The sequence below is a fragment of the Geotrypetes seraphini genome, chromosome 15, assembly GCF_902459505.1.
Source record: "Geotrypetes seraphini chromosome 15, aGeoSer1.1, whole genome shotgun sequence".
NCBI classification, from domain to species: domain Eukaryota; kingdom Metazoa; phylum Chordata; class Amphibia; order Gymnophiona; family Dermophiidae; genus Geotrypetes; species Geotrypetes seraphini.
In genome coordinates this window covers 2,484,428-2,511,054 of record NC_047098.1, presented here as the reverse complement: position 1 = coordinate 2,511,054, position 26,627 = coordinate 2,484,428, and the positions used below count along the sequence as shown (strand labels likewise).

The window sequence follows — 26,627 nt, the reverse complement described above, 5'->3', positions numbered from 1 at the left end:
AAATCATTTGTAACTAATTTGCTCAAGTCCTCAAATTATAGGATCCAAGATTCCTTAGCGAGAACAAAAGAAAAAGAATTAGACAAGTTATTCTTGATTATATGATTTGAAAATCAATAAATATATTTAATAATAATAAATGCCCTTCTATATTAGCAGTTATTGACTCTGAATCCCAAACAACCTGAAATTACATCAAAATATGGAAAAGAGGCACAAAGGATGAGTTCAGCTTTCTTAAGGCAAAACACGTTATCTTTATGAGTGTAATTGTGGATTCTGAATGCCAACATGAGTCAATTAATACATTTATTGGAGAACAGTTTTATTAAATTTAGACAAAGAACACAACAGATATGAATTTTGCATATTACAATGGACCAATAATACATAATATCAATTCAGAAGTCCGCCAAGCTTCCCATCCCATCTGTGCAGCTTCGTTCTTAAGACCTCCCTGGTCCTACTCGGTTTTCTTCCCCCCATCCTATGACAATGTGATTCATGACAAAGTGTTTATCCTTCTTTTTTCACATTTTGGTTCAATGAGACACATTTGCATTCATTAAGCCTAAGAACCACATTGAAATATGCAAACATATCTGATGCATATTCATTAGGTGTCTCCTTTAAATCAGACTTTGGGGGGAGGGGGGTCCTAGGTAGTGATCATGAGCATGGACTCTTCTGTTGGGTAAGACCCGCTTTCTCTCCATCTCCTGTCTATTCACCTTTACTGGGAAAGAGACCGACTCGCCCTATACAGAATTCTCGTATAAGCACTTTGCAGAAACAACATCTGGTTCTTATCTAAAAAGCAGAATGATGAATGTTTTTTCCCCACAGGATCACAGTGCACCGAACAATTACAGCATTTCAAGAACACAGGCGGGTTTACATACTGCATGGGGGAGGGGAGGGGGAATGCCTTCAGGGATGGATGCTCCGAGCAGGAAGTCAGCTACCGATTCTGAGTCCAGACACAGCGCATGCAGAAGGCACGTTTGGACCATCCAGAGAGGGCCACAACCAGTGGCGTAGCGAGGAGGGGAGGTGTCCAGGGCAGTGGCACCCCTCCCCTGCTCTTGTCTCTGCCCTCCCCCCTGCTCCTTCTCCAATCCCTCCTACCATGCGCGCCTCCCCTCCCTTCCCTCTAGTCATTCACCGCCACAAGCAACAAGAGCTTCAACGTGTTCCTCGCGACCCCATCTTCCTCCGATGTCACTTCCTTTGCGCAGCACCCCAGAAGTGGGAGAGACAACACGGTCGTGAGGAGCACGTTGAAGTTCTTGTTGCTTGCAATGGTGAATGACTAGATGTACGGGGAAGGGGAGGGGTGGGAAGAGGAGGTGGGGTGCCTGGGGTGGACCATCCCTCCCTTACCACGCCATTGGACACAACCCCGGTCTTCAAAGGCCACATACAGGTCTGGTTTTCTGCGTCACCAAGCTATGCAAATTCCCAGACCAAATAAATTTGAATCTGAAGACTATTCTTAGAACATCCAGGACTGTTCATGGCCCTCCGCGGTGTCCAAACGGCCTCTGCCCTACGGGACCTTCCCTTACAACGTATTGCTCAAATTCGCCAAACTTTGTATCGACTCTTTCAGGCTTAGACTCTTCTAACTGAAAGGCCAAGTGCGTCATGGGTGAGGCTCATCACAGAGCACAGGGTGGGATCTGCGCAGTTTCCTCTACTATTATGGCCGCCCTATTCGATAAAGATTTAGCACGCAGGATTTGGGTCTGATTCAAGACTGCAATACATTTTTAGATGATTATCTCGGGTTGATGTGTCCAGTTCCATCCCCTCTTTCTCTGTGACAGTTTGTCTTTCATGGGGTGTTTCCTGGATTTTGTGTAGAGCTCAGTGTGTTGCACATTTCAAGCCCATGGTAACGAAGGTATATGCAAAGAAATGCTCCGAGGACCTGCAGGCTGAGTGCAAGGTTCACACGGAGACTGAGGAGGGGCAAAAGGTCGTTAGCTCCTTCTTCTGCATCCAGCATCACAGAGGATTTCACGCCCGTTTCTTCTCTTTTGAGTAAATATGAAGTACTTTAAGGAGCGCCCCCTGCTGGATCAGTAACAGGGGGCTATAACTCACTTACACTCACGTAATGTCTGATCCAACAGGGGGAGCTCCGTACAGTACCTGCAACTTTGTTCTTGTTTTGTGAAAGGGGATGGGCTACAAACTGGCAGGGGGAAGTGTCGCTGGTTCTATGAGCAAGCGCTTCCAGCACGACGTCTTGCCAGCACATGCAGGATGCCATGAACCTGAGCTCTTTGTGGACCCCATTCCTGTTTGCTCTGACAGGAGTGATATAACGGCAAGACACAGATTTTTTTTTAAACCCGAGCATCGCTCCCTCCCCCAACAGAAATTGCAAACTGCACATCTGGACTTAGACGGGCTCAGCAGCCAGTTACCTCATGCCTTCCATAGATCCATGATGGATGTTGGCTTCCGTTGACTCTGAGTGGATGCTAGAACAGCCGTTCCACCCTTGCATCATCCTTGCCTCTGCCTTCCCTCCATCTCATTGGGACTAGTTATAAAACACCTCATCCTCCGACAGGGAGCTGCTGTCCATATAATGGAAGAAGCTATTCATGGGATGCATCTGGGTGCTGACCGGGGCCTCTCCGTTCCCCACAGAGCTGCCTGTCAGAGAAGGATGGGCCTCTCCTAAGGTCCATTCCTCAGCCCTCAGGTGCAGGTGTGAGAGGATGGGGGAGGTCAGAGAAGAGCAGCAGTAGGTCCGAAGGCTACCATCCAGATTAGAACTGCCCAGTCCCTGGGAGCCACTCAACAGTCTTCCTTGAAGATAAATGTTTTCCAGGTCTGGAAGGAAAAATGAGAGACTTCAACATAAGAACAGAACATAAGAGTAGTCTTACCGGGTCAGTAGCCCGTTCTCACAATGGCCAGTCCAGGTCCCTAGTACCTGGCCAAAACCAAAAGAGTAGCAACATTCCATGCTACCGATCCAGGGCAAGCAGTGGCTTCCCCCGTGTCTATCTCAAATAGGACTCTATTATACCTCCCTTAAGATGTCTGGGAAAACCTGGATACGTTGTCATTTTAGAGGACTGTTCGAATGAACAGGACAGCTGATGCTCTCCTGCTTCACACTCTAGAGTCCCTGGAAGAATTCAGTGATCAATGGTTTTTAAGCCATTGATGCCCGTGGGCAGAATTAACCCTAGATGTTCAATGCTGGACCATGTCCAGTCTCCGCCATTGAGCATCTGGGTAGCTGCTGTTACCTAGAAGTCAACCAGACTCCAGCTGATATTCAGATTGGTGTCCAGTTAGTTGGGTAGATAATGTTAGGACAGCTTTTTGCTTGCTTGGGTGGACATGGAGGAGTGACTGGCGCCTGCTCAGAAAGGTCTCTCCACATTGTCTGAGCTCTTGGAGAAGTGTCCTTACTGCCCTTGAATGGTGTTACCATCACCATTTGGGAAATCCTGATCCCGCTAGACCTGCCCCCCAGGCCTGCCCAGTTCCATCCATCCACGCCCCAATCCCACCCCGAATCCCACCATATGGTAACCCTGGGACAGGGGTAGGCAATTCTGATCCTCGAGAGCCAGAGCCAGGTCAGGTTTTCAGGATATCCACAATGAATATGTATGAGATGGATTTGCATGAACTGCCTCCTTGAGATGCAAATCTATCTCATGCATATTTATTGTGGATATCCTGGAAACCTGACCTGGCTCCGGCTCTCGAAGACCGGAATTGCCTACCCCTGCCCTAGGACACTTTTTGGAAGCCAGATCCTGAGCACGGCAAAAAGAAAGAGAGACACACTACCCTGGAGCTGTATGACGTCTTGGGAGCCATTCCCACAATGCATTTCTTCACCATCCAATGAGGACCAAGCGCTCAGTGTGGCTTCAGTAATGGCAAATTGTTCTGCTACACCTATAGAAAAGCACAAAAAAAACACCCCCAGAATCTGGTACAATTCCATGAAAATACAGAGAAAAGGTGATTGCTTTAAGGTGGCTACAGAGCTACCAAGGATGGCCAGTCCCGAAGAGAGACGTTTACTGCCACTGTGAATCCAAATGAAGGTTAAAGAGTGAGCTATTTCCAGAGCAGAGTTGGCAATTGAATCCAGATTCACCCACCAGTGTTAGTCCAGTCCAGGGTTTACCCCATTTCGTGCAGGAATTTGATTTCATTCCCTATGAAAGGCAAGATTGGGTGAATCCAGATCCAGTTGGAACTTTATTTTACTTCTTGGCATCAGCTTCTTTCCTCTCCCGGCAAGCAGTGCTGTTGATAGAAATTAGGAAGGGCCTCTCCCCCAATTCCTCTCTTCCCTGTCCCTCCCCCCAGTTTACCCACCCACCAAATGCCCTCCCATCCAGCATCTCTCCCTTCATTTTAACATCAGTTGTTCCAGGAGGACCTTGCAGGTCGGGAAGATACTTCCCTACTCCCCGCTTTAGTCTGATGCACCCCCCTCACCTTTTAAAATGCAAGTGATTCACCAGCACAGCACTGATTCTCCGGCATTGGTCAGGACCTCCTCGACCTGCCCAAGTGGAAACAGGAAGTTGCATCAGAGGAGGCGGGCCGAGACAGAGAGGCAGCGCCACAGAATCACTGCTGCGCCAGCGACCCCCTCAAATTTTAAAAGGTGAGAAGTGAGAGAGCATCGGGAGCAGCACAGAGCATTCAGCGTGCCAGCCTGCGCTAAAAACCATGTTTGCGGTTTTGTGAAAAGAGGGGTAAATAAAACAGAAGGAAGACCACTTGCTAATATCTGATAGGAAAGAACATTGTATTTAAAAGGAATATGCTCATCTTTCAGAAGAGGTGTGACAACCAACATTACTTCCCTCCTCAGGACAACCAGTGTTAACCTGTCCGCTTCCCTCATCTTACTGGTAATCTCACACACGCCCTACCTAAGTCTCCCATGTCACTGATTCCCCTGCCAGGTACCTGCGGCAAAGCGTGCCTCCTTCAGCTCATCGGTGAGGTAGGAGTAATGATCTTCATCTGGGAGCGAGGGGTCCCAGCCTGACTGCTGGGCACTCCACCCCTTCCACTCAATCAGGTGGGCGACCCGGCCACGCGCCATGGCTGTCGGCTTGGTGATGTGGTCTTTGATGGTTTGAACTAAACCTGTGCAAAGCATAAAGCAAACGGGCTCCAGATAGGCTGGGACACATCCACCCCCCCCCAAAATCCTGCACCCAGGCTGTGACGAGCAGCTGAGAACCAGGGAGCCCAGTTCAAAGCCCACAGCTGCTCCCTGTGACCTTGGCCAAGTCAATGAACCTTCCCTTCCCTCTGGGGACAACCCCTGAAAGCACTTTGCTCGGACAGCTTTTGGGTTTGTAGGTGGGATAGAAGAAATGAAATAGAAAAAAATCAGGGGTCTTTACAGTAGCGTAGCGAGGGTTAGGGTGGGATTCCAGACTGCAGCTTTGTGGGGTTTTATATTTTAATTTTGGATCTTTTCCAGATAAGCCCCGCCACCTTTTGCCAGCGCACGCAACCTTAACCAGTGAAGTTCTCAGCACAACGCCCCCACAACGCGGCGCGATGTGTATAAAATAAATTGGGGGTGTTCCCCCCCACGCCCCCCCGTCGGAGCACCCAAAACGATTATAAAAAAGAGGATATGAAACTTAACATTATAAAAAATAGAATAAACTGTCGACCATTTTTTTAAGGGCTCCGATGGGGGGGCGTGGGGGGGAACCCCCCCACTTTACTTTATACAGATCGCGCCTCTTTTTTATCATCTTTTTTGGGTGGCGGGGGTTAACTTTTTGGCGGGGCTTATCTGGAAAAGATCCTTAATTTTTAACGGGGGTATATTTGTTTAATCTTTTCTTTTCGCTCTGCTGTTATTGCGAAGGGCGATATATAAGGAGTACAAAAAGATAAACACCCGGGACGGTGGTGCCCCTCCCCCCCCCTCCTGCTACGCCCGAGCACACCCTTTTCCTTCCCCTGCACCTCTTTAATCTTCCCAGCGGGAGCAGCAATTCCGACCTGCTTCTCGCACCAGCATCGGCACTTCCTCTGACATCACTTCCGGGAACGTTAAAGAGTGCGCGCAGGCGGTAGAGGAGGACGACACCCGGGGCGGATCGCCCCCCTCCCTTACTAGGCCACTGGGTCTTTAAGGTTTCTTTAAGTGTTATTCTTGGAGACCCCATTTTCAATGCATAACAAATGCCTTCCAACAATTAGGTGATCCATTAATTAAGAAAATGCCACCAATTTTATGTATACTCTGACAGTAACGAATGTGACTCCTAAGTACTGCCAACACTCGCCTTAGCAGTTGCATCGTAGCCGTACAAGGGCCGCAATCCAGTCGGGTTTTCAGGATTTCCCCAATGAATATGCATGAGATCTATTTGCATGCACTGCTTTCATTGTATGCTAATAGATCTCATGCATATTCATTGGGGAAATCCTGAAAACCCGACTGGATTGCAGCCCTCGAGAAGGGACTTTGACACCCCTGTCCTAACCCTTCCAACTTGGAATACACTCGATCTGTTCTCATTCCCTCTGTAGCCCCTTCCCTCTCTAAGTCTTCTCCCCTTATTTGTCCCTTCAAGAGCACCATATATTGATCCACCCTATATCCCAAGTGTCTCTCATAACTTAGATTGTAAGCTCTTCTGAGCAGGGACTGTCTCTTCTGTGTTTAATGTAGAGCACTGCGAGCATCTGGGGGCACTACCGAAATAATAAATAGTAGTGGTAATAAAAGATTGACAGACTCACGTCACCCCTCTCCTTAAGTCACCATTGCATACAGTTCAAGCTCCTATTGCTGACCCCTCAATCTCTCTCCATATACACCTCCCAGAGAATGCCATTCCTCAGATAACTCACTCTTAGCGTTACCCTTCTCCTCCACTGCCAATTCGAGACTTCGTTCCTTTCATCTAGCTGCCCCCTATGCCTGGAATAAATGACACGAGTTTGTCCGTCAAACCCCCTTCCCTTGTTTAAAAGTAGACTGAAAACCCACCTTTTTGATACAGCCTTCAATCCTTAACCCTACTCCTCTGCCCTCCAACCCAGCCAGCTGATTAGCTGTATCCAAGACATCCTATTTGCCTGTTTAGACTGTAAGCTCTTTGGAGCAGGGACTGTCTTTTTTGTGACTCTGTACAGCGCTGCATAGTAGTAGTGTGAAGAGTTTCAGTCTCTGGGAAGCAGAGCTGAGACTGTGATGTCATAATGCCTCATTCCAACCTCAGTGACGTCACAATGGCTCGATTGTCCTGAACTCCAGTCTGCCCTCCAACCCAGCCAGCTGATTAGCTGTATCCAAGACATCCTATTTGCCTGTTTAGACTGTAAGCTCTTTGGAGCAAGCACTGTCTTCTTTGTGACTCTGTACAGCGCTGCAGACGTCTGGTAGTTTCACATCTGGTAGGGCCTCTGGAGCCCCCAGTGCTGCTGTGTGTTTCCTTTGGAGAACCTTTGTGCTTAATCTTTGATTTCCTGTAATATGGGCACATTGGTACGCCGAGTGCCAGAGAAGGGGAGGTGATGTTGTTGCCATAGAAACAGACAATTTATTGATTTTCCCAACTCACAAGTTAATTAGGCTGACAGGTATATTGGAAAGTGCTGCTGGGACCTCCCGGGCTGAGGCGTGGGAAGCAGATGAAGGCTTTTCAGTCTATTTTAATTCTCTTCATCACATCATGTACTTTGCGTGCAGGGTCTATACAGATGTGTCTCTGCAGGTGGGTGGAGGTATTTTAGGGTTGTCCAGAAAATCCTAACGTTGGAAAAACTGCAAATTGAAGTTTTTCCCACAAATTTGATCAGAAGATCATTTTTTAATCATTTGAAAGCCCATCCTGGGGGCCCTCAAAGCCACTGATTATATAAAGCTCTGGTTTTCTTAAAATTTGCTATTATTTTTTTATTGGTTTTAAAGCTATAACTTATATATTTTCATACTCAACAATGATAAATTGATAAAAAGACATTTTATTGAAAAAGAAGAATAATTTAGTACAGAAATAACACTACATAATCTCCATGTGCAGCAGCTTTCCTCCCTTCCACCCATTTCCCTGTGCAGTAGTTTTCCATCCCTCCCACCAACTCTCCCACCATGAGACCTGACATACCTCTGAGGCCTCATAAAGCAGTAGCAGCGGTACATGGTAAGCAGTGACATCAATCTGAATGGGCTACTCATGGCCTGCCCCTCTAGGGCTTCCCTCTGCCACATCATCAGTGGCATGGCAGAGGGAAGGCCCCGGCGGGGCAGGCCGCAAGCAGCCCATTCAGAATGATAACGCTACTGATCGTCTACCATCACCGCTACGGCTGCTTTAGGAGGCCTCAGAGGTCGCTGAATTGGTGAGTCCAATTTTCTCAGACAACAAACCGATTCGAATTGATTCACCGAAGTGAATTGGTGAATCGATTTGAATCAGCAAATCAGGCAGCACTAGTCCATAGGTTATTATTGAGATGGCTTGGGGCAATCCACTGCTTATTCCTAGGATAAGTAGCATAAAATCGGTTTTACTTCTTGGGATCTAGCTAGGTACTTGGGATCTGGGTTGGCCACTGTTGGAAATAGGATACTGGGCTTGATGGACCTTCGGTCTGTCCCAGTATGGCAGTTCTTACATTCTTATGTGAGCCAAGTATAGGACAATGAAGCCATTGTGACATCACTGATGAGGTTGGCTCTTAGGCATTGGTGGAATGAGGCATTATGACATCACAATCTCAGCTCTGGAATGTTTCTACTCTTTGGGTTTCTGCCAGGTTCTTGGGACCTGGGTTGGCTACTGTTGGAAACAGGAAGCTGGGCTTGATGGACCTTCAGTCTGTCCCAGTAGGGCAATTTTTTAATGTTCTTTTCAGTTTTAAATTTTAAAACACTTCAGGCCTCAATTGGCAATGAATCAGCCATGGTGAAATGGCTGTGCCCAATTGTCCTAAGTCCCCTACCCTGTCTTTCCTTCACCTTAAACCCATCCTCCATCACTCTGTCCCTTCAGCTTCACTCTCTCTTGCACATGCCCTTCTTCCTCCCCTCCTAGTTCCTCTTCCTTCTCCTTTAGGGTTATCCAGATTTTCCTTCAGGAAAATCCAGACCCATGACCACAACCCCAAGCTCGCCCCCTCCAGTCCCCATCCCTGCCCACTGTCCCCGCCCCCATCCCCACCCCCTTAACCCATTCGGGCGTCGGGATGGCATCTGCGCATTCACGGATGCTGATCCAAAACCCAGACCAAGTGCCGGATTTTGAAAAGCCGTCCAGACCCCTGGACATGGCCGGGGAAATCCAGATGTCTGGTGACACTACACACCTTCCACCTGACCCCTTATCCCAGGCCCAGCAATAGTTCCCGCCTCTAATCCCTATCCCCAGTGCTTCAGTTACCTCTGAGCCCCAAGCATGAGACATCTACCGCACAGTGACAGGAGATTGTCTCTCTGCTGCCCTTGCTCTGCCTGGCCAGCACTGGGAACAGGAAGTAGCTGTTCTCCATTATTAACAACCAAGTGGATCCAGCGGCCAGTGGCGGCCAAGGACAGACAGAGCAACAGCAGCAGAAAGACAAGCTCTTGATTCTCCATGGACAAGCAGGATGAATCAGCCACCCTTGGAGACGTCATCCATCGGCCCTGAAAGCGGATTTGCTCTCCCAGAGCTCAGTGGAAGGCTATGTAGCCCTCCCCCCTCCATTATTAGCAAACATGTGGAGCCAGCGGCCAGTGGCGGCCAAAGACAGACAGAGCAACAACAGCAGAAATACAAGCTCTTGATTCTCCGCAGATAAACTGGCTGGAGAATTTTGGTAGGGCCATGGCCTGTCCCCTAAGGCAAAATGAAGTGCACGTCTCACTCTCAACCACTGGAAAAAATTGGGTTGGGATTCAAAGCAAAGCCTGTCCAGAAACGGCTCCGGGTTGGTTAAAATCACTTGTTCAGTGCTAACTGGTCATTTTCAGCAGCCCGTATAGGGTCTCTTAGTAAGGCGTGCTAGCTAATTTAACACACGCTAAGAATTAGCACTTGCTTAATGCCCTATGCCTATCTCACACCCGGCTATTTGGAGGTGGAGTTCTCGCTTACTATAGCACTGCTAGACATACGCCACATATGCAAGAGACAATCCCTGCTCAATAGAGTAGGGTTGCATATCGATTGCGATTAATTGCAATTAAATTTGTAATCGCATAAAGCGTCCCCCCCCCCCCCCGCTCACTCACATTTCCTTCTATACTCGTACAGTGGCAAATATAGACAGCAGAACTGACATGTTTTAATTTCTAAAATGAAAATAAATCTTTTTTTTTTTTTTTTACCTTTGTTGCCTGGTGATTTTAAAGAACATTTTGTTCCATCTTTAAAATCAACAGGCACCAAAAGTAAGAAAAATAATTTATTTTCATTTTAGTGTTCAAAACATGTCAGTTCTGAAAATTGACTTCTGCTGTCTATCAGCCTCTTTTACAAAGCCCCAAAGCCCTCTAAATCTCTATTTAAACCCTACCTTGTTTTTGCTGCAAGGGGAGGTAGAGGGACAATATGCACAGAATATTATACAAGCAAATGAGAGAAGGAGCAGGCGAAGCTTTCTACCTACCCACCAGAGAGGAGGTTGCGAGCGCTGTGATGTCATAGTTACTGCATGTGGGCTTGGACTCGGGCAGGAAGCCATTCGAGGTCTGACAGCATTTCTGGAGAGGAGAGGAGAGAGAAAGAAGCAGTGGGAAAAGTCTGCGTGAACTCTGAGCTCTCTGACAAGTACTGGGTTAAAGGTCTAGGGTCCTAGTTTGGCCCCTTCATCTCAGTGGGAAATTCAGGGAGATGCAAGAGCCCTTTGGCAGAATGAATGCTGACACGTCTCACAAAAACAACCAAACTTGCAGCTTTTATGAAAATATGTACATTTACTGTATATCCCTATGCGTACCGTATATGCAAATGCACAAATTGCAATTCCAACCTTGCTCAGCTCCACAATATGCCCTCAGAATACAAGTCAAAAATTAAAAAATAACACTGGAGGTTTTATCTTCTAAAGGGGTTGCAAAGCCTCAGAAAATGGAGCCATTTACCCAATTCGGGTTTTACCGTGAATTTTTACACATCACAGGCTTAGCCCCGCCCTCACTCTCACTAATTTTATATAAGTTCTTGTGTAAAAAATTTTTCCCAAAAAACTTTTTTTACTTCTGTTCTCATTTCTAATAAAGTGCATTCTGAAAAAACCTGCAAACCTTATATCCTCTTATTCAAAACTGACAACCTAACAGCTCATTTCAAAGCACTTTATTTAATAAAGAAGACATAATTAAATAATGGGAAAAATTTTTTGCACAAGAACTTGTATTAAATTAGTGAGAGTGAGGGCGGGGCTAAGCCTGTGACGTGAGCAGGAGCACGATTAAGAATTCACGGTAAAACCCAAATTGGGTAAATGGCTCCATTTTCTGAGGCTTTGCAACCCCTTTAGAAGATTAAAACCTCCAGTTTTTTTTCATAAGAACATAAGAATTGCCACTGCTGGGTCAGACCAGTGGTCCATCGTGCCCAGCAATCCGCTCATGCGGCAGCCCTTAGGTCAAAGACCAGCGCCCTATTTGAGTCTAGCCTAACCTGCGTACGTTCTGGTTCAGCAGGAACTTGTCTAAGTTTGTCTTGAATCCCTGGAGGGTGTTTTCCCCTACGACAGACTCCGGAAGAGCGTTCCAGTTTTCTACCACTCTCAGGGTGAAAAAGAACTTCCTTATGGAATCTATCCCCTTTCAGTTTTAGAGAGTGCCCTCGAGTTCTCCCTTCCTTGGAGAAGGTGACCAACCTGTCTTTCTCTACTAAGTCTATTCCCTTCAGTATCTTGAATGTTTCGATCATGTCCCCTCTCAATCTCCTCTGCTCAAGGGAGAAGAGGCCCAGTTTCTCTAATCTCTCACTGTATGGCAACTATTAAGTAGTGATTTTTGGGAAGCACTAGACTTTCACTTTCTCTGTGTTATATTCTTTTACATTTTATCAGCTGCACAGAGCTCATTTTCCTGCATCATGTTAACCCACCTTATTTTCTATCTCTCTCCTGCTTAAGTATCTGTTGAATTCTACCTTTTGTTTCCTCTCTCTGTCCTGCCGTAGCACTTAACTTCCGTTTAGCGCCAAAAGTTATGCGCTGAATCGGCACCTGAATTTCTGCTGTACCATTGAAAGTTAGAGGGCTTCCGACTTTGAGTTCAGTCCCTCCCGGTCATTACCTTCTTAACGTCGTCCTCCTGGGCTGGAGTTCCATCCGTAGCTGCTGGTTGACGCTGGCTCTCGGCAGCCGCTGACGTGGGGGGGCACTCCGTGTGGGAGGTGTTGGCGGTGGAAAACTCTTTCTGGGCACTTGTGAAGAATTCTAAAGGACAGGGAGGAAAGCGGTTCAGGCGAATCAGAGAATCAGTGGCATGAAACATTTAGGGGTCCTTTTATTAAGGCGTGCTAACGTTGTGTTCCCTCTAAGCTGAGCAGGTGTCCTCCAGCTGCATTGCTACCACTAGGGGGTGGAATATTTTCAGTCGCTAAGGACAGGTATGTTCCCTGGAGTCCTGCAGAACTTGCCTGTCCCTCACAATTGAAAAATGTGACAGTAAAACAGCACCCTCTATTGGTGAGACTGTGGGTGGAGGACTCCTGCTCAGCTTAGAGGGAACAGTGGCGCATGCTAAAGATTAACGCTCACTATATGCTAAGGCATCCATTATATTCTAAGGGCGCATTAGCATTTTTCGTGTCTTAATAAAGGGCCCCTTAGTTTCCAGTTTATTAACATTTCATATACCACTTATACAAAAATCTAAGCAGTGTATATAAATACAATTTAAAATGTATAATAAAAGGTAATTGCAAGAGAGAAGACAAACTGATGCATATAAGGAATTCAATATTCAATAGGAAAGAGAGACATCGAAATGAGGTACATAGAGGAGGGGACTCAATTAGCAATCGAAAGCGTCCTTAAGCAGGAATTTTGTAAGATCAGATTCTTCCCACGGAAAGGAGGGCCAACTGTTCTCGATGTCCTGGTCGTTTCATATATTATATGTCGGACTGATGGGATCTCCAAAACGTTTTGATTGATTGAGTGCGAAGATCGTATAGGTGAATAAATCCTGGTAATTGTGTCATTCGGCTTTGAAAGGTTAAGAGTTTTGTAAGTGATCCTATGTGATTTGGGGAGCCAGTGCGCTCTGATTAAAAGAGGCGTCGCATGATCGAATTTAGCAGCTGTGAATAAAAGCTTGACGGTGGTGTTCTGAATTATTTGGAATCGCCTGAGTTCTTTTTGATAAACAGAAATACAATTATCCGATTGAGATAGGACTAAGGAATGGAGGTTAGTTAGTAAGTGCCGCTGAATAGACCGGTACATTCGGATCTCCCAACCTAGGCGCAGATTAGACACTTAGGGCCAGATTCTGCAAATGGCGCCGTGATGCCTCCAAAAGCACTGCCAATTGCGTGTCAATGGCGCAATGGAGCGGTTTGGAGAATCGCGGCTATGTGAAAAGTAGGTGCCAGAAACCTAGGGGAAGGTTTTAAAGGCCTACATTTCTGGCGTATACCTTTAACGAGAGTTGCATCTAGAAAGGCGCCTGAGGTCGCTTCTGGCATTCGCCCTAACCAGGCTCCTCCTTAGGACAATGGCAGAGTCAATTATTGTGTCATTGAACCAATTGCAACAATTAGGTTGGGCAGCAGTAGGACGTGGACTGTCGCCCAACGTACGTCGTCATTAGCGGAATCTGGCCCATATAAACAGCGCGTACCTTAGGCCTCGCTACACACATCTTGGATGCACGCAAAAACTGTGAGATGTGCGCATAACTTGATTGACGACTTGCTAATTAGCATTAACAACCAATAATCAGCTCTAATTGAGGTTAAGTGACAGTTAGACAACTGCCCTAAGTTGGTAATCTATAAACTGTGAGCGCAAAATCCCTAGGCGGGTCAAGGTCATGGACCTGGGAGGGGTATTGGCGGCTTGGGGGTGTGGACCTGGGTGGCTCAGGGGCTTGGTCAGCACTTATGTACCCAGGTGATAGCTTCTTCGCACGGAACTGTGCCTGCGATCACCAATACCAAACTTGCACTTAGCACGGGTCATCTTGGTGGTTAAGTTCAATCAATTTATAGAATTTTATCCCCTATATGGATAAATTATTTTTCAATTTCAGGATAAATGATGGCATTTTGGAATTCACAGCCATTGTAACATTTACTCCTGTGATTTGTAGCACTCCGACCCCCCCCCCCCCAAGAATCTGTGGGGGAATTTTAGGATTTGCAGTGTCTGTCTTTCAGGAACGCCAGTTGATATCATTGATGCTAATGGAAATGAGCACTTCAAAGACTGGGGCGGTGGGGGGGGGGAGGGGGTTGTTCTCTTTGAATTGATTTTAATGGGAAGCAGCAGCGTATAAAGAGAGATCCTACATTTCGTAGCTGCCAGAAGGTCTCTCTCACTGTCTGAGGCTCTTAACAAGCTCCTCAGCCGCTGAATCATATCACAATAAGATAATTGTTCCTTCTGCAGCTCCTTAACCCTGGACACCTTGCTGATGTGTTTAATACTGACACCCGGTTCCTTGGAACGATGAGAGGCTGACTCAGACATGTTGCCATATAAACACGTGACCCTCAGCTTTGCATCAATATTTCTGGCAGAAGCCTGAGAAAGTTCTGCCATCCCCAATCCAGTGAACGCTCAAAACCAGGCTGAAGATGATCCAGTGGACCAGAACAAAACAGGTACACCATGGGCACAGAACCAGTACAGATACAAAGGGTCCTTTCTCAACAGGCCGTCGTCCCTCCTCTTAGCTACCATTCTTATTAGTAGTCCGAAAATGCCTATGAAAGAGACCACATTCATGGGTTTTCAGAGAGATGTTCCAGCTGCTACTTACAGTACAGTATGCAATTCACATTGAACTTGGATTTGTAAAATGAGATATTTATATATATATATATATATATATATTCAAACTCATGAACAAGATCTCATATGGTTGGGTCACAGATGTAACTGGAAGGCTTCAGGAAAGATCCCAAGAGCTAGAGGAAGCCTGGAGAAGAAAGAAGGTAGACAATTCTTGCTAACTAACATCGTGGCGCAGTCGCCAAATGATCGCCCTTGACAAAGTGACCCCCAAGTCCAAGGAGGTGGATCAAATATCTGGGATTCTGAGAAAGGAGTCCTCTGATCTCCAATGGAGGTCAGGCTAAAACCCAAGAATCTCTTAGAACTGAAAGAGAAGATGCAGACTTGTTCTTCTGTGACTCACAAGCAGCACGTACTCAATGATTGCCCAAATTAAAACCTCTACCCCCCACCTGACTCAAAGGGAAGAGAGCCAAGTCCTCACCCTTCTCTTAAATGTCAAGAAACTGATCCCACCCTTGGAATAACCAATCAAAACCCTGAGACATTCTCAAATTACACCCCAGTACATACACACACTCATTTCCTCAGTTCCTAGCCTCTTTTATGATCCTCAGGCCCACAAACCTCAAGATGAAGATAGCAGTACATAAGACAAGCATCGTCATACTGGGGAAATCCCCAAGCACCAAGAAAATAGAAACATGACGTCAGTAAAATATAATGTGAACTATTGTTAACATGTGTTAACTTCCCCCTAAATCATATAGAAACAAGATGGCAGATAAAAGCCAAATGGCCTATCCACAGCATCCACTATCTCCTCCTCTCCCTAACAGATCCCACGTGCCTATCCCAGGCCCTCTTGAGTTCAGACACAGTCTCTGTCTCCACCACCTCTTCCGGGAGACTGTTCCATGCATCTACCACCCTTTCTGTAAAATAGTATGTCCTTAGATTACTCCAGAGCCTATCAGCTCTTAACTTCATCCTGTGCCCTCTCATTCCAGAGCTTCCTATCAGATGAAAGAGACTCGACTCATGCACATTTACGCCACATAGGTATTTAAACATAGAAACATGATGGCAGATAAAGGCCAAATGGCCCAACCAGTCTGCCCATCCGCAGTAACCATTATCTCTTCCTCTCTCTAAGAGATCCCACGTGCCTGTCCCAGGCCCTCTTGAATTCAGACACAATCTCTGTCTCCACCACCTCTTCCGGGAGACTGTTCTACGCATCTACCACCCTTTCTGTAAAAGTATTTCCTTAGATTACTCCAGAGCCTATCAACTCTTAACTTCATCCTAGGCCCTCTCATTCCAGAGTTTTCCTTCATATGTAAAAGGTTCACTTCTTGTACATTAATGCCACGGGAGATATTTAAATGTCTCTTTCATATCCCCTCTCTCCTGTCTTTCTTCTAGAATAGACCTATTGAGGTCTCTAAATCTGTCCCCATACACTTTATGACCAGTTCTGTAGCAGAAGGATACCACTACTATTTATCACTTAGACAGTGCTGAAAAGCATACACAGTATTAAATATTTTGACATTTAATAGGCGGTCCCTTCTTGGAAGAGCTTACAGTTTAATTTGGACAGACAGACATGGCGTATAGGGATAGGGATGGATGAGGTGAGAGGAGTTAGGAGTCAAAAGCATGCTCAAAGAGGTGGAATGACATTTATAGAGGTCCCTGCTTGGAAGAGCTTACAATCTAACTTGGAGAGACAGACAAGACATATAAGGATGGGGGATGGGTGAGGTGTGAGGAGTTAGTAGAGATTCGAGCAGCTTGTTCCAAGCATACAGTGCAAGGTAGAAGGGACAGAGTCTGGCGATGGCAGAGGAAAAAAAGGGAGGATAGGAGGGATACAGAAGTCTTTTGCTATCAGGCTTGATCAAAAAAGAACTTGCAAGCACAAAATCGTTTTGACTCCTATTCCATATCTCTCCAATTTACTAAGGAGTCTCTCTGAAAATCCAAATTCACCATATGAACTGGCTCCCTATTATCCATTTCTTTGTTGACGCCTTGTATGAAAATCGAATCAAGTGCTGAGGCAGGATTTGTCTTTGCTGAGCCCCCACTGACTCATTCTCATGACACTGTGTCTATCTATAGGATCAGTCATTTTGTTTTCTGCTCAGTGCTGACGTCAGGCTCACTGGTTGTAAGCCTCCCCTCTCTAGAGCTCCCTCCCAACAGCATGCTTGGAAAATATGAAAATCATCACCAGACTAGCTCCCTATATGCGTGACCGCTCTGTGGCTTCCTGTGCACATCCGAGAGGCTTACTGGTTGCAAGCCATTTCTTTATAAAGTCAGAAAAAAAAAAAAATCAGTGTTTAATGACATCAACTTATTCTCTGATATAATAATAGACTATACAGCCAGAACACACCTTGAGCTTCCTCTGCTGTTTTAACTATGCAGTACCACAGGCTTTAAAATGGCATTTAGGGTTTTCTTGGTGTCTCAGTGACAGTGCTGTCATTCAGAAGAAGGAACCTAGTGAATACTGACGAATAGTCCTGAATTTGGCAGCTATGATTTAATGCTACAAAAAATGCAGGGTCGTGCATTTGGGCAACAAAAACATGAGGGAGCAATACAATTTAGGAGGTGAAGTAATTCTGTGCACGAAAGAGGAGCTGGAGTTGAGTGTGATTGTCTGTGATGAACAGGTTGAAAAGGTGACGGCAAAAGCTAGAAGAATGCTAGGGAGAGGTATGGCCAGTAGGAAAAAGGAGGTATTGATGCCCCTGTATAAGACTCTGGTGAGACCTCATTTACAATATTGTGTACAATTCTGGAGGCCGCACCTTCAAAAAGATATAAAAAGGATGGAGTCGGTCCAGAGGAAGGCTACTAAAATGGTGGGTGGTCTTCATCATTAGGCGTATAGGGACAGACTTAAAGATCTCAATCTGTCTACTTTGGAGGAAAGGCAGGAGAGGGGAGATATGATAGAGATGTTTAAATACCTACGTAATGTAAATGCGCATGAGTCGAGTCTCTTTCATTTGGAAAAAGAGGGCATAGGGTAAAGGTGAAAGGGGACAGACTGGGAAGTAATCTAAGGAGATACTTCTTCACATCAAGACTATCTGAATTCAAGAAAGCTTAGGACAAGCACAAAGGATCTTTAAGGCAAGAAAAGGGGAGTGGATGGATGACGGCATAAGCCAAATGGTCTTTATCGGCCTTTATTTTTCTCTCTTTCTACACGAAGGGCTGCTGAAGAGTTCTCGGCCCAACCAACTCCCTAAATCTGATGTTATTTGGCCACAGTAGCTGAAAAAAGTGTTATTTCATTTTGCAAAGTGCCAATTTGCAAACTCTGACAAAAAATCAACTAAAATAACTCTCTTTTCAGCTACTGTGACCAAATAACATCAGATTTAGGGAGTTGGTTGGGCCGAGAACTTTTCAGCACCCCCTTGTTAGGGTTATCACATTTTCTGTTTGGAAAATCCAGACCCCCCCTAGACCCGCCCAGTTCTACCCATCCCCATCTTGTCATGCCCCAGTCCCGCCCCCAATCCTATTCTAGCCCCGCCCCCCCCCACTGCCTGCTCTAGTCAGGCAGGAGGGCATGCGGTGCGTGACGTCATCGCATGGCATCCACGCATTCCCTCCTGCCCGACAGTGATTGTTCCAAGCTGTTCCAAAACCTGAACAAAGTGCTGTGTTTTGAAAAGCCGTCCGGACCCCCAGATATAGAAATATAGAAATATGATGGCAGATAAAGGCCAAATGGCCCATCCAGTCTGTCCATGCGCAGTAACCATCATCTCTTCCTCTCTCCGAGAGATCCCACATGCCTATCCCAGGCTTTCTTGAAATCCGACACAGTCTCTGTCTCCACCACCTCTTCCAGGAGACTGTTCCACGCATCTACCACCCTTTCTGTAAAAAAGTATTTCCTTATATCACCTCTTAACTTCATCCTATGCCCTCTCATTGCAGAGCTTCCTTTCAAATGAAAGAGACTCGACTCATGCACATTCAAAAGGAGGACATGTCCTGGGATATCTAGACGTCTAGTAACCCTACACCCAGACTGTGCTTCCAGAGCAGGCCAGATTTGAAGATGGGTGAGAGGAAGAGCATTAGTGCCATTGCACAATAGTGACACCTAGAGGCCAGACTCGATATACCTGTGGATTGGTTTTGGGAGGGAGCCCTGGCTAAAGGCTGTCACCCTCCACTGCCTAGATGAGATGGAGGGAAGAAGCTATATAAAATTAACTTTTAATTTGTGGGGAGTGTGTGGTTAGAGCCACAGCCTCAGCACCCTGAGGTTCTGCTCCCTGTGACCCTGGGCAAGTCACTTAATCCTCCACTGCCCCAGGTCCATTAGAGAGACTTTCAGCCCAAGGGGGACATAGGGAAGTATACTTGGATGTAAACCACTTAGGGTATAGATCAGTGGTCTCAAACTCAAACCCTTTGCAAGGCCACATTTTGGATTTGTCAGTACTTGGAGGGCCTCAGAAAAAATAAGTAATGCCTTATTAAAAGAAATGAGGTAAAACTCTTGATAAATCTTTCTTTTTGGCTAAGTCTTAATCATAATATAGCTAAAGAGACATAAGATCAAGAAACGGTTTTATTTTACTTTTGTGAAGATGATAAATAGGACCTGGCGGGCCGCATGTGTCCCCCCAGGCCACACATTTGAGACCACTGGTATAGATGGTATATAAATAAGCTCAAAGGATCAGAGAAAACTGCTGGGCCCCCCAATAAAGTGCTTCAAATGTTTAAATAGGTAATAAAAAATTCTTATGTCACTGAGCGGCCACAAAGAGGCATTTGTTGAAGGAGTGATTTTAGTCAATAGCAGCATATATTAAGTTGTACAGCAGCTCTAAATATTAAAATATGGGTGAATACAGTACAAATCACAGTTTGTCTGAAATGTCTCCAGAGACGCTGCACAGCGAGAAACATTCAGCCTGAATGGGGTCATGTTGTGCCCGGGGAGGGCTGAAGCACCTCCAGATCATTGGGAGATGACCCTGACCTGGGCTTTTCATTGTCCCTAAAGCCCAGAGCTACAGACCCCAAAGGCAAAGTCAGCCACAGGGACCCTCAAGGCTGTCACAGATCCCACATGCACCCCGGAGCAGCCACTGACTTGGTTAAGTGCTGAGAAGGGATGGTTCAATCCCAGTTCAATTACTGGTTTCAAATGTGGACTTTTGGGATGTCAGTCCTGAAGCCTGGAACACATAGCCGCCAACTACCTCAGCCACTCGCACAGCAGCAGCCACACACTTCCTCCCCCCCCCCCAAAAGTAAATTAGAATCTGAGCTCTCTCCCACCCCACCCACCCCACCTACCTCTGGAGATGCAGGAGCCCATCACGGAGACACAAAGCAACAGCCTCTCCTCCTCTTCTTGGAGGCGAAGTGGTTCATCTCTCCCCCCTCAGCCACTCTGAGAGCAAACACCGAGCTGCTGCTTAAAAAAAAAAAAGAAAAGCCCAGAAAATAATAAAATTCTGCCTCACCGCTGTTAGATGCCAAGACCGATTTAGAAATAATGAAGCTGGAAGAATCCCTGGTGTTTTCCCTTGTTTCTGGATCCTGCTAAAGTTTGGGGGGGGGGGGGGTCTGCTAGCAGCTCAAAGAAGGAGAGGTAGAGAGAAGGGGTGTCAAGGTTGAGGTTGTACCGGGGGTGGGGGGGGGGGGCAGAGAGAATGAGGAATCGTACCACGCACAGCCCCTGCCTGCGTTCTTCACCTATTGCTTCTCTGGGAAGAGAACAGAAAAAGCCTTTCAGCTGCCTGGGTTGGTTTCATCCCTCTCTGCCGTTGCCTGGAAGCGCAGGGAATGTGTCTGGATCTGGCACATCCCACTTGTTGAGCACTGAGGTCCTCCTAGAGTCAGTAAACCAGAACCTCTGCCTGGGCTCTCCATTTCATTTACAGCTAATAGATGGACACGTTGGCCCTTCTGAGGGAAATGCTATTTTCTGTCTAGATCTGGGGGGTGCGGTGGCCTTTTCAAAGTTTGATGTCTGTCAAGGACACTGATGGCAAGTGAAGGAAATTGTGAGAGGTGTGCCAGACGACCCAGTCTATCTGCTCTGATCTGTTCAGAGGGCTCGTGGCTAACCCCGTCCTCTCCTCCGCTCTAGATACCCTCGCTCCTCCCATCTCGCTTCCTGTAAGGTGCGCCAAACCCCAGCCCTTGCTGACCTCTAAGATCCACTACCTGTGCATGATCTACTGAATGCCTTTGGCTAAATCCCGCACACATGCTGACTCCATACGTACACCTCAAATTCCTGCCGACATCCTCCCAGTCTCTCACTTGCCAAAGAAGAATATGAAACCCTTTTAACTAACTCTCTTAGCTCTAACCCTCGCTGTCTCTTTGCCACACTCAAGTCTCTGCTCAAAGTGCCCTCACCTCCAATCCCTCCCTTCACTTCCCCCCCGAGTTGTTCTATGACAAGGTTCACAAGCTTCAACTTGAGTTCCCCCCACCTCCTTCCATCTGTCCTTTCTGCCAACCAGGTACTTGTGACTTGGATTGGCCTCCTTGAAGATGGAATACTGGGCTAGATGGACCCAGTAAAAGCTATTCTTATGTTCTCTCTTCAAACCCCGCCACCTTTTCCTCCTTTTCTGAAATCACTGAAGAGGAAACTGCACTTCTCTCCTCCTCCAATCCCTCCACCTGCTCCTCTGATTCGATTCCCACCCACCTGCTCAGTGCTATATTTCCCACTGTCATCCATCCTATCAGGGGGTCCAGAGCGGGTCAGTGTGTGGATTCAGAGGGGAAGGGGGTTGTTGTGTCCAGCCCCCTCCTGCCGGGGAAGATTTTTTTTTGGGGGGGGGGAATCACCAGGGAGACAGGTTGGCTGGACCGCTGAGCTGATCAGCTCAGTGGCCTGATTTGGAACTTATACCTGTTTTGACTTGGTCTAAGTCAAAACCTATACTAAACTAAACTAAGCCTTGAGTTTATATACCGCATCATCTCCACGGAAGTGGAGCTCGGCACGGTTTACAAAGCTTAAAAATATAAGGAGAGAGAGGAGAAAGATTTACAAAAGCATATGAACAGAGGGAAAATAAACAGGAGAAGAAATGTTATATGTTAGAAAAAAAGCCAGGTTTTCAGTTGTTTACGGAATAATTGGAGGGAGCCCAGATTCCGCAGCGGGATTGTGAGATCGTTCCAAAGGCCCGTGATTTTGGAGAGGAGGGAATTTCCCAGTTTGCCTGCGTAGAGAATACCGCGTAGAGAGGGGAAGGATAGTTTATGTCTGTGGGCGGATCTGGTGGTAGCAGGCCTCGAGGCGTTAAAGGATAGTGGGATTAGGGGAGGGAGGATGCCTTGAAGGATCTTGAAAGCCAGACAGGAGCATTTGAAATGAATTCTGTCTGACAACCTGTCAAACTTTTTTGATTATGGCTGACAGATGACTAAGTCTAGGTCTGTCCCCCTCCCACCTTATCCACTCCTTCAAAAACACTCCTTTACACTCTGGGCGTACAGAGCCAGTGAAAAGACCTAAGCTGGTTTTAGATACGTCTAAAACCAGTTTTGATTATCGGTACTTGGACGATCCAAGTACCAACTTAGGCCGCATTTTGGACGGGGTTTTTTTGTTTTTTTATTATGAGCCCCTAAGCCTGAATTGTTCTTTGTTGAAGTGTCTCTATTTCTAAGAAGCTCTATTCAATTAAACATACCTACATTTTATTAAACTTTTTTTCTCGAAGTCTTTATATGTCTTTTCCATAATATTATATGGGAGATCCCCTCAATATTTTTTTCCCACAGGCTCTGATTTTCTAGTTATGTCACTGCAAGGGTGAACTGCATGAAAAAGTGAGATTTAAGGGCAATTTACATGTGAATTAAATTTCACAAATGGAGAAAGAAAAAGAAATTATTTAGGCCCCTTTTATGAAGCCGCATTAGGCTTTTTTTTTTTTTTTTTTTATCCCCGACCATGGTGGTTTTAGCTCTGATGCTCACAGGAATTCTATGAGTGTCGGAGCTTTTTCCACCACAGCTGGCAATAAAAGGGAGGGTTAACTTTTCGTGATGCTTCTGAAAGCAAATAGGCAAAGTGGAAGCAAGTGTTCAGGCCGTGTTCAAAGGAATTTGCCCAAGTAATGTAATAGGTAACAGACCCTGGACAGAGCTAAGGAAAAGCCTCCCCCACCCCTTAGAAAATCAGAAGAGACACTAGGACAAAAACAGAGATTTGCATGGCAAGAAGGCAGTGCATGCAAATCTCTCTCATGCATATTCATTGTGAATATCCTGAAAACCTGGCCTGCCAGTAGACCTCGAGGACTGGACTTGGGCAGCCCTGCATTAAACCATGCTTGTCTCTGAATAATTGTATTTTTTTTTATAATAGTTTCCACTATTTTGCCAGGCTTACTGGTTTGTAATTTGCTGGGACACGAACCTTTTAATTCAACCTTTTAATGAGGTTCCTATTTATGGAAGCCCTGGGCACACCTTGCAGTACCAGGTAAGTGCATTAGGGGGCACTCCTGCTTTAAATATCCTAGCTGAACTTATTCAAAGAATCCAAACAGGAGATCCTCTGAAATGAAATCCCAAGTACGAAATTACTAAAATCTTACTGAGAAGCAGACCACGAGCTACAATGCTAACAGTGGAGGAGTCTGCTTTCACTAGAAATAGCCAAAATGTTTTAAAATTAGCTTACAATGGGGGGAGTAGTTTCATCAGTGTAGTACAGGGATAGGTAATTCCGGTCCTCGAGAGCCGGAGCCAGATCAGGTTTTCAGGATATCCACAATAAATATGCATGAGATAGATTTGCATCTCAAGGAGGCAGTATGTGCAAATCCATCTCATGCATATTCATTGTGGATATCCTGAAAACCTGACCTGGCTCCGGCTCTCGAGGACCGGAATTGCCTACCCCTGGTGTGGTAGCAAGCTAAAAGAAAGGGAGTCTGGAGCGTAAAATGCAATGGAAGACTGATACCAGCAGCCATTTGAGCCTATCTTCCTGGACCACCCAGAAGCCTTCAATGTGCAACTGCCTTGAAAGTGGGATCCCAATACCTGGCTCTGGAGCTCAGTCCTGCTGATTTGTATGATTGCAATGAGAAATTTTGCTTCTAAAAAGGAAAATATAAGAATATAAGAACAGCCTTTACTGGGTCAGACCAATGGTCCATCTAGCCCAGTAGCCCATCTTCAAGGAGGCCAATCCAAGTCACAAGTACCTTGCAAAAACCCAAAGAGTAGCAGCATTCCATGCCACCGATCCAGGGCAAGCAGTGGCTTCTCCCATGTGTGTCTCATCAGCAGTTTATGGACTTTTTCTCCAGGAACATGTCCAAACCTTTTTAAAAACCAGCTACATTAACCGCTCTTACCATATCCTCTGGCAATGCATTCCAGAGCTTAACTATTCTCTGAGTGACAAGATATTTCCTCCTATTGGTTTTAAAAGTATTACTCTGTAACTTCGAGTGTATACTGGTCTTTGGAAATCTTGATGCAGTAAAAAATTGATCCACTTGTTCCCGTTCTACACCACTCATAGAGATTTTAATTGTCTCAATAAGTATTGTCATTTTGGGACAGAGCGATGCTCCATCGAGCCTAGTATCCACTTCCAGCAGTGGCCAATCTAGGTCACAAGTACCTGGGCAGGATCTGAAAAGAGATTTTAGGCTGCTTATCCCTTTGTGGAGGGTCCACAGCTTTTCTCTAGTGCCTTTCCTTCCTCTGGTTTCCCTCATTCCTTTATCTTCTCTCTTTCATCAGTAAACACAGCCAAGCTCATTCACTGCTCCACTTGTTTGATGATTTTCTCCACAGACTTTATTAGCATCCCTGCCATAAACATCTCTGTCTAAGTGCAGCAGGGTTGCCAGATGTGTTTCCCTGTGGGCCACTGCTTCAGACAGGGGCCAATCAAAGCGAGAAAGTGGCCTAGTAGCCTCAAAGTTTAAGCTAATCTAATCTGGTATTTCTGATTGGCGCTATGCTATACAGGTTCAAGGCGACTTACAATATTTTGAGTTACGGAATGAATATAGTACATTATAGTAATTTGAGGAGATCAGAATTAGGGATAGGGTAATAGAGAAGAGAATGGAGGTTCTTTGATTGCACTGGTAGAGCGTTTGCGTATTGGGTGAGATCTAGAGATATTAATTATTTTGAGTTAGGTGTCTACGGTGTGTATGCTTTCAAAGAAGAGTGGTTTTCATTTTCTTTCGGCATCTGTTCTAGAATGTTTCCATCCTGTTGTCAGTCGGGACGTTGTTCCAGGTGTTGGTGCCAAGATATGTGAAAAGCGTTTGCATTGAACCCCTTTGGGAGACAGGTGGAGCAGTTGAAGCGATTTCAGTTTTCTGGTTGATGAAGACCAGGAGTTGACCAATAAGTTTATGAGCAGTTGTTGCATATAGGATTTGAAACATTACGGATGCTATTTTGAAGGTGATGCGAGCTTTGAATCCTCTGTAGTTTGTTCAGGAGAGGAGAGTTTAGACTTGCGATGGTGTAAACATTTGCGTTAGGATGGAGGAACGTTTAAATGTTGAGTTAAGGAAGAGCAAGGACATCTGTTCATGTGCGTCTTAAGATTATCGTCCTCGCGCTTCATCCATCCCCATCTTCTCTTCCCTCTACACCTCCACTGCTTTCAACTTCTAATTCCTCTCACCTTGGATTCTGCATCCCCACGGCACAGATTCGATTTTGAAAAGACAGAACACGCTGGACCTGTTGCCGATCACTACACAGACACCACATGCTGTCACCTCAGTCACGTGCAGAACGTGGGAAGACCCTCACCTGATTCAGAAGATATAGAAACATGCAGACAAAAGCTGAAATGGAAATCCCCAAAGATGCCTCCCCTGTCCTTTGTCCTTTCCCAGCCTATTCTTCCTCTTTCTCTCACTTCCTGGTCCCCTATTTCAATCCTCTGTACTCACAAATCCTCGTCTAACTTCCTGGGGCTCTCCTTTCCAGCCCCAACGCCTTCCCTCCTGACACCAAGACCCTTCTTGCTCTTAAATTAGTGTAGGAATCCCAGGGGAACGAAGCTCGACTTGGACCTGGTTCTGACTGGAATGATAAGCCAAAAAGACCACTTCTTGCCCTGCACAGTTCACCTTTAGGACATATTTACCACCTTTTGGAAGGTGTCATGAGGCCCATTAGAGGCTAGTCAGGTTTAATGGACCAAACCCCCTCATTCTCCTCGTTCCCCTCTACCACACACACCCTGACGGGGAGGACAAGAGGCTCAGGACAGCAGGAAATGAGACTAAGGCCCCTGTCCTCTTTCCCTTTGATCAAGCTTCTCTTTCATGAGCATCTCCCTGGATTTCCCTATTCATTCTGCTCTGCCACCCTTAGCCTTCCAAGAGACAAACAGGGGACGTGTACAGGCTTTTAATTCCTTCTGATGGCTGACTGACTGCTGACCTCTGTCGCTCACTGCCAGTGAAACGCAAGGTCATGGAGCTTGACTCCATCAATAACGACGTGCCGGCTCTGCGCTGGATGGCCCCAGGTGGCCTGTGACGCTCTTAATCTCTGTCTAGCTGTAGCATGTTTTAGGGCCCACAGTGGAAGTGGCCACTGTGCACAGGATTGTTTGAGGTGAGTCACAAAATCTGTCCTAG

General features: G+C 46.1%; 1 protein-coding gene across 1 annotated transcript; it reads right to left on the bottom strand.

Annotated features, from left to right (window-relative positions):
- Nucleotides 1–152: 152 nt before the first annotated feature.
- On the bottom strand, nucleotides 153–20,743 carry FAM131C (family with sequence similarity 131 member C). The gene is made up of 7 exons (XM_033922258.1): nucleotides 20,681–20,743; nucleotides 20,308–20,425; nucleotides 12,278–12,420; nucleotides 10,636–10,729; nucleotides 4,972–5,154; nucleotides 3,829–3,939; nucleotides 153–2,850 (listed from the first exon to the last, which is right to left on the bottom strand). The coding sequence occupies exons 2-7, from the start codon at nucleotides 20,327–20,329 to the stop codon at nucleotides 2,555–2,557; spliced, it is 849 nt and encodes a 282-aa protein (XP_033778149.1). The 5' UTR covers nucleotides 20,330–20,425; nucleotides 20,681–20,743; the 3' UTR covers nucleotides 153–2,554.
- Between the last annotated feature and the right edge of the window lie 5,884 nt (nucleotides 20,744–26,627).

Bases quoted from the DNA above. Each gene is read 5' to 3' on its own strand.
- FAM131C (XM_033922258.1), bottom strand. From the start codon at position 20,329: ATGGGCTCCTGCATCTCCAGAG. The intron at 10,730-12,277 runs GTAATGACCGGG...TCTCCTCTCCAG, and splicing joins AGGAGGACGACGTTAAGAAG to AAATGCTGTCAGACCTCGAA. The intron at 5,155-10,635 runs GTAGGTAGAAAG...TGCTTTGCACAG, and splicing joins CGCAACCTCCTCTCTGGTGG to GTTTAGTTCAAACCATCAAA.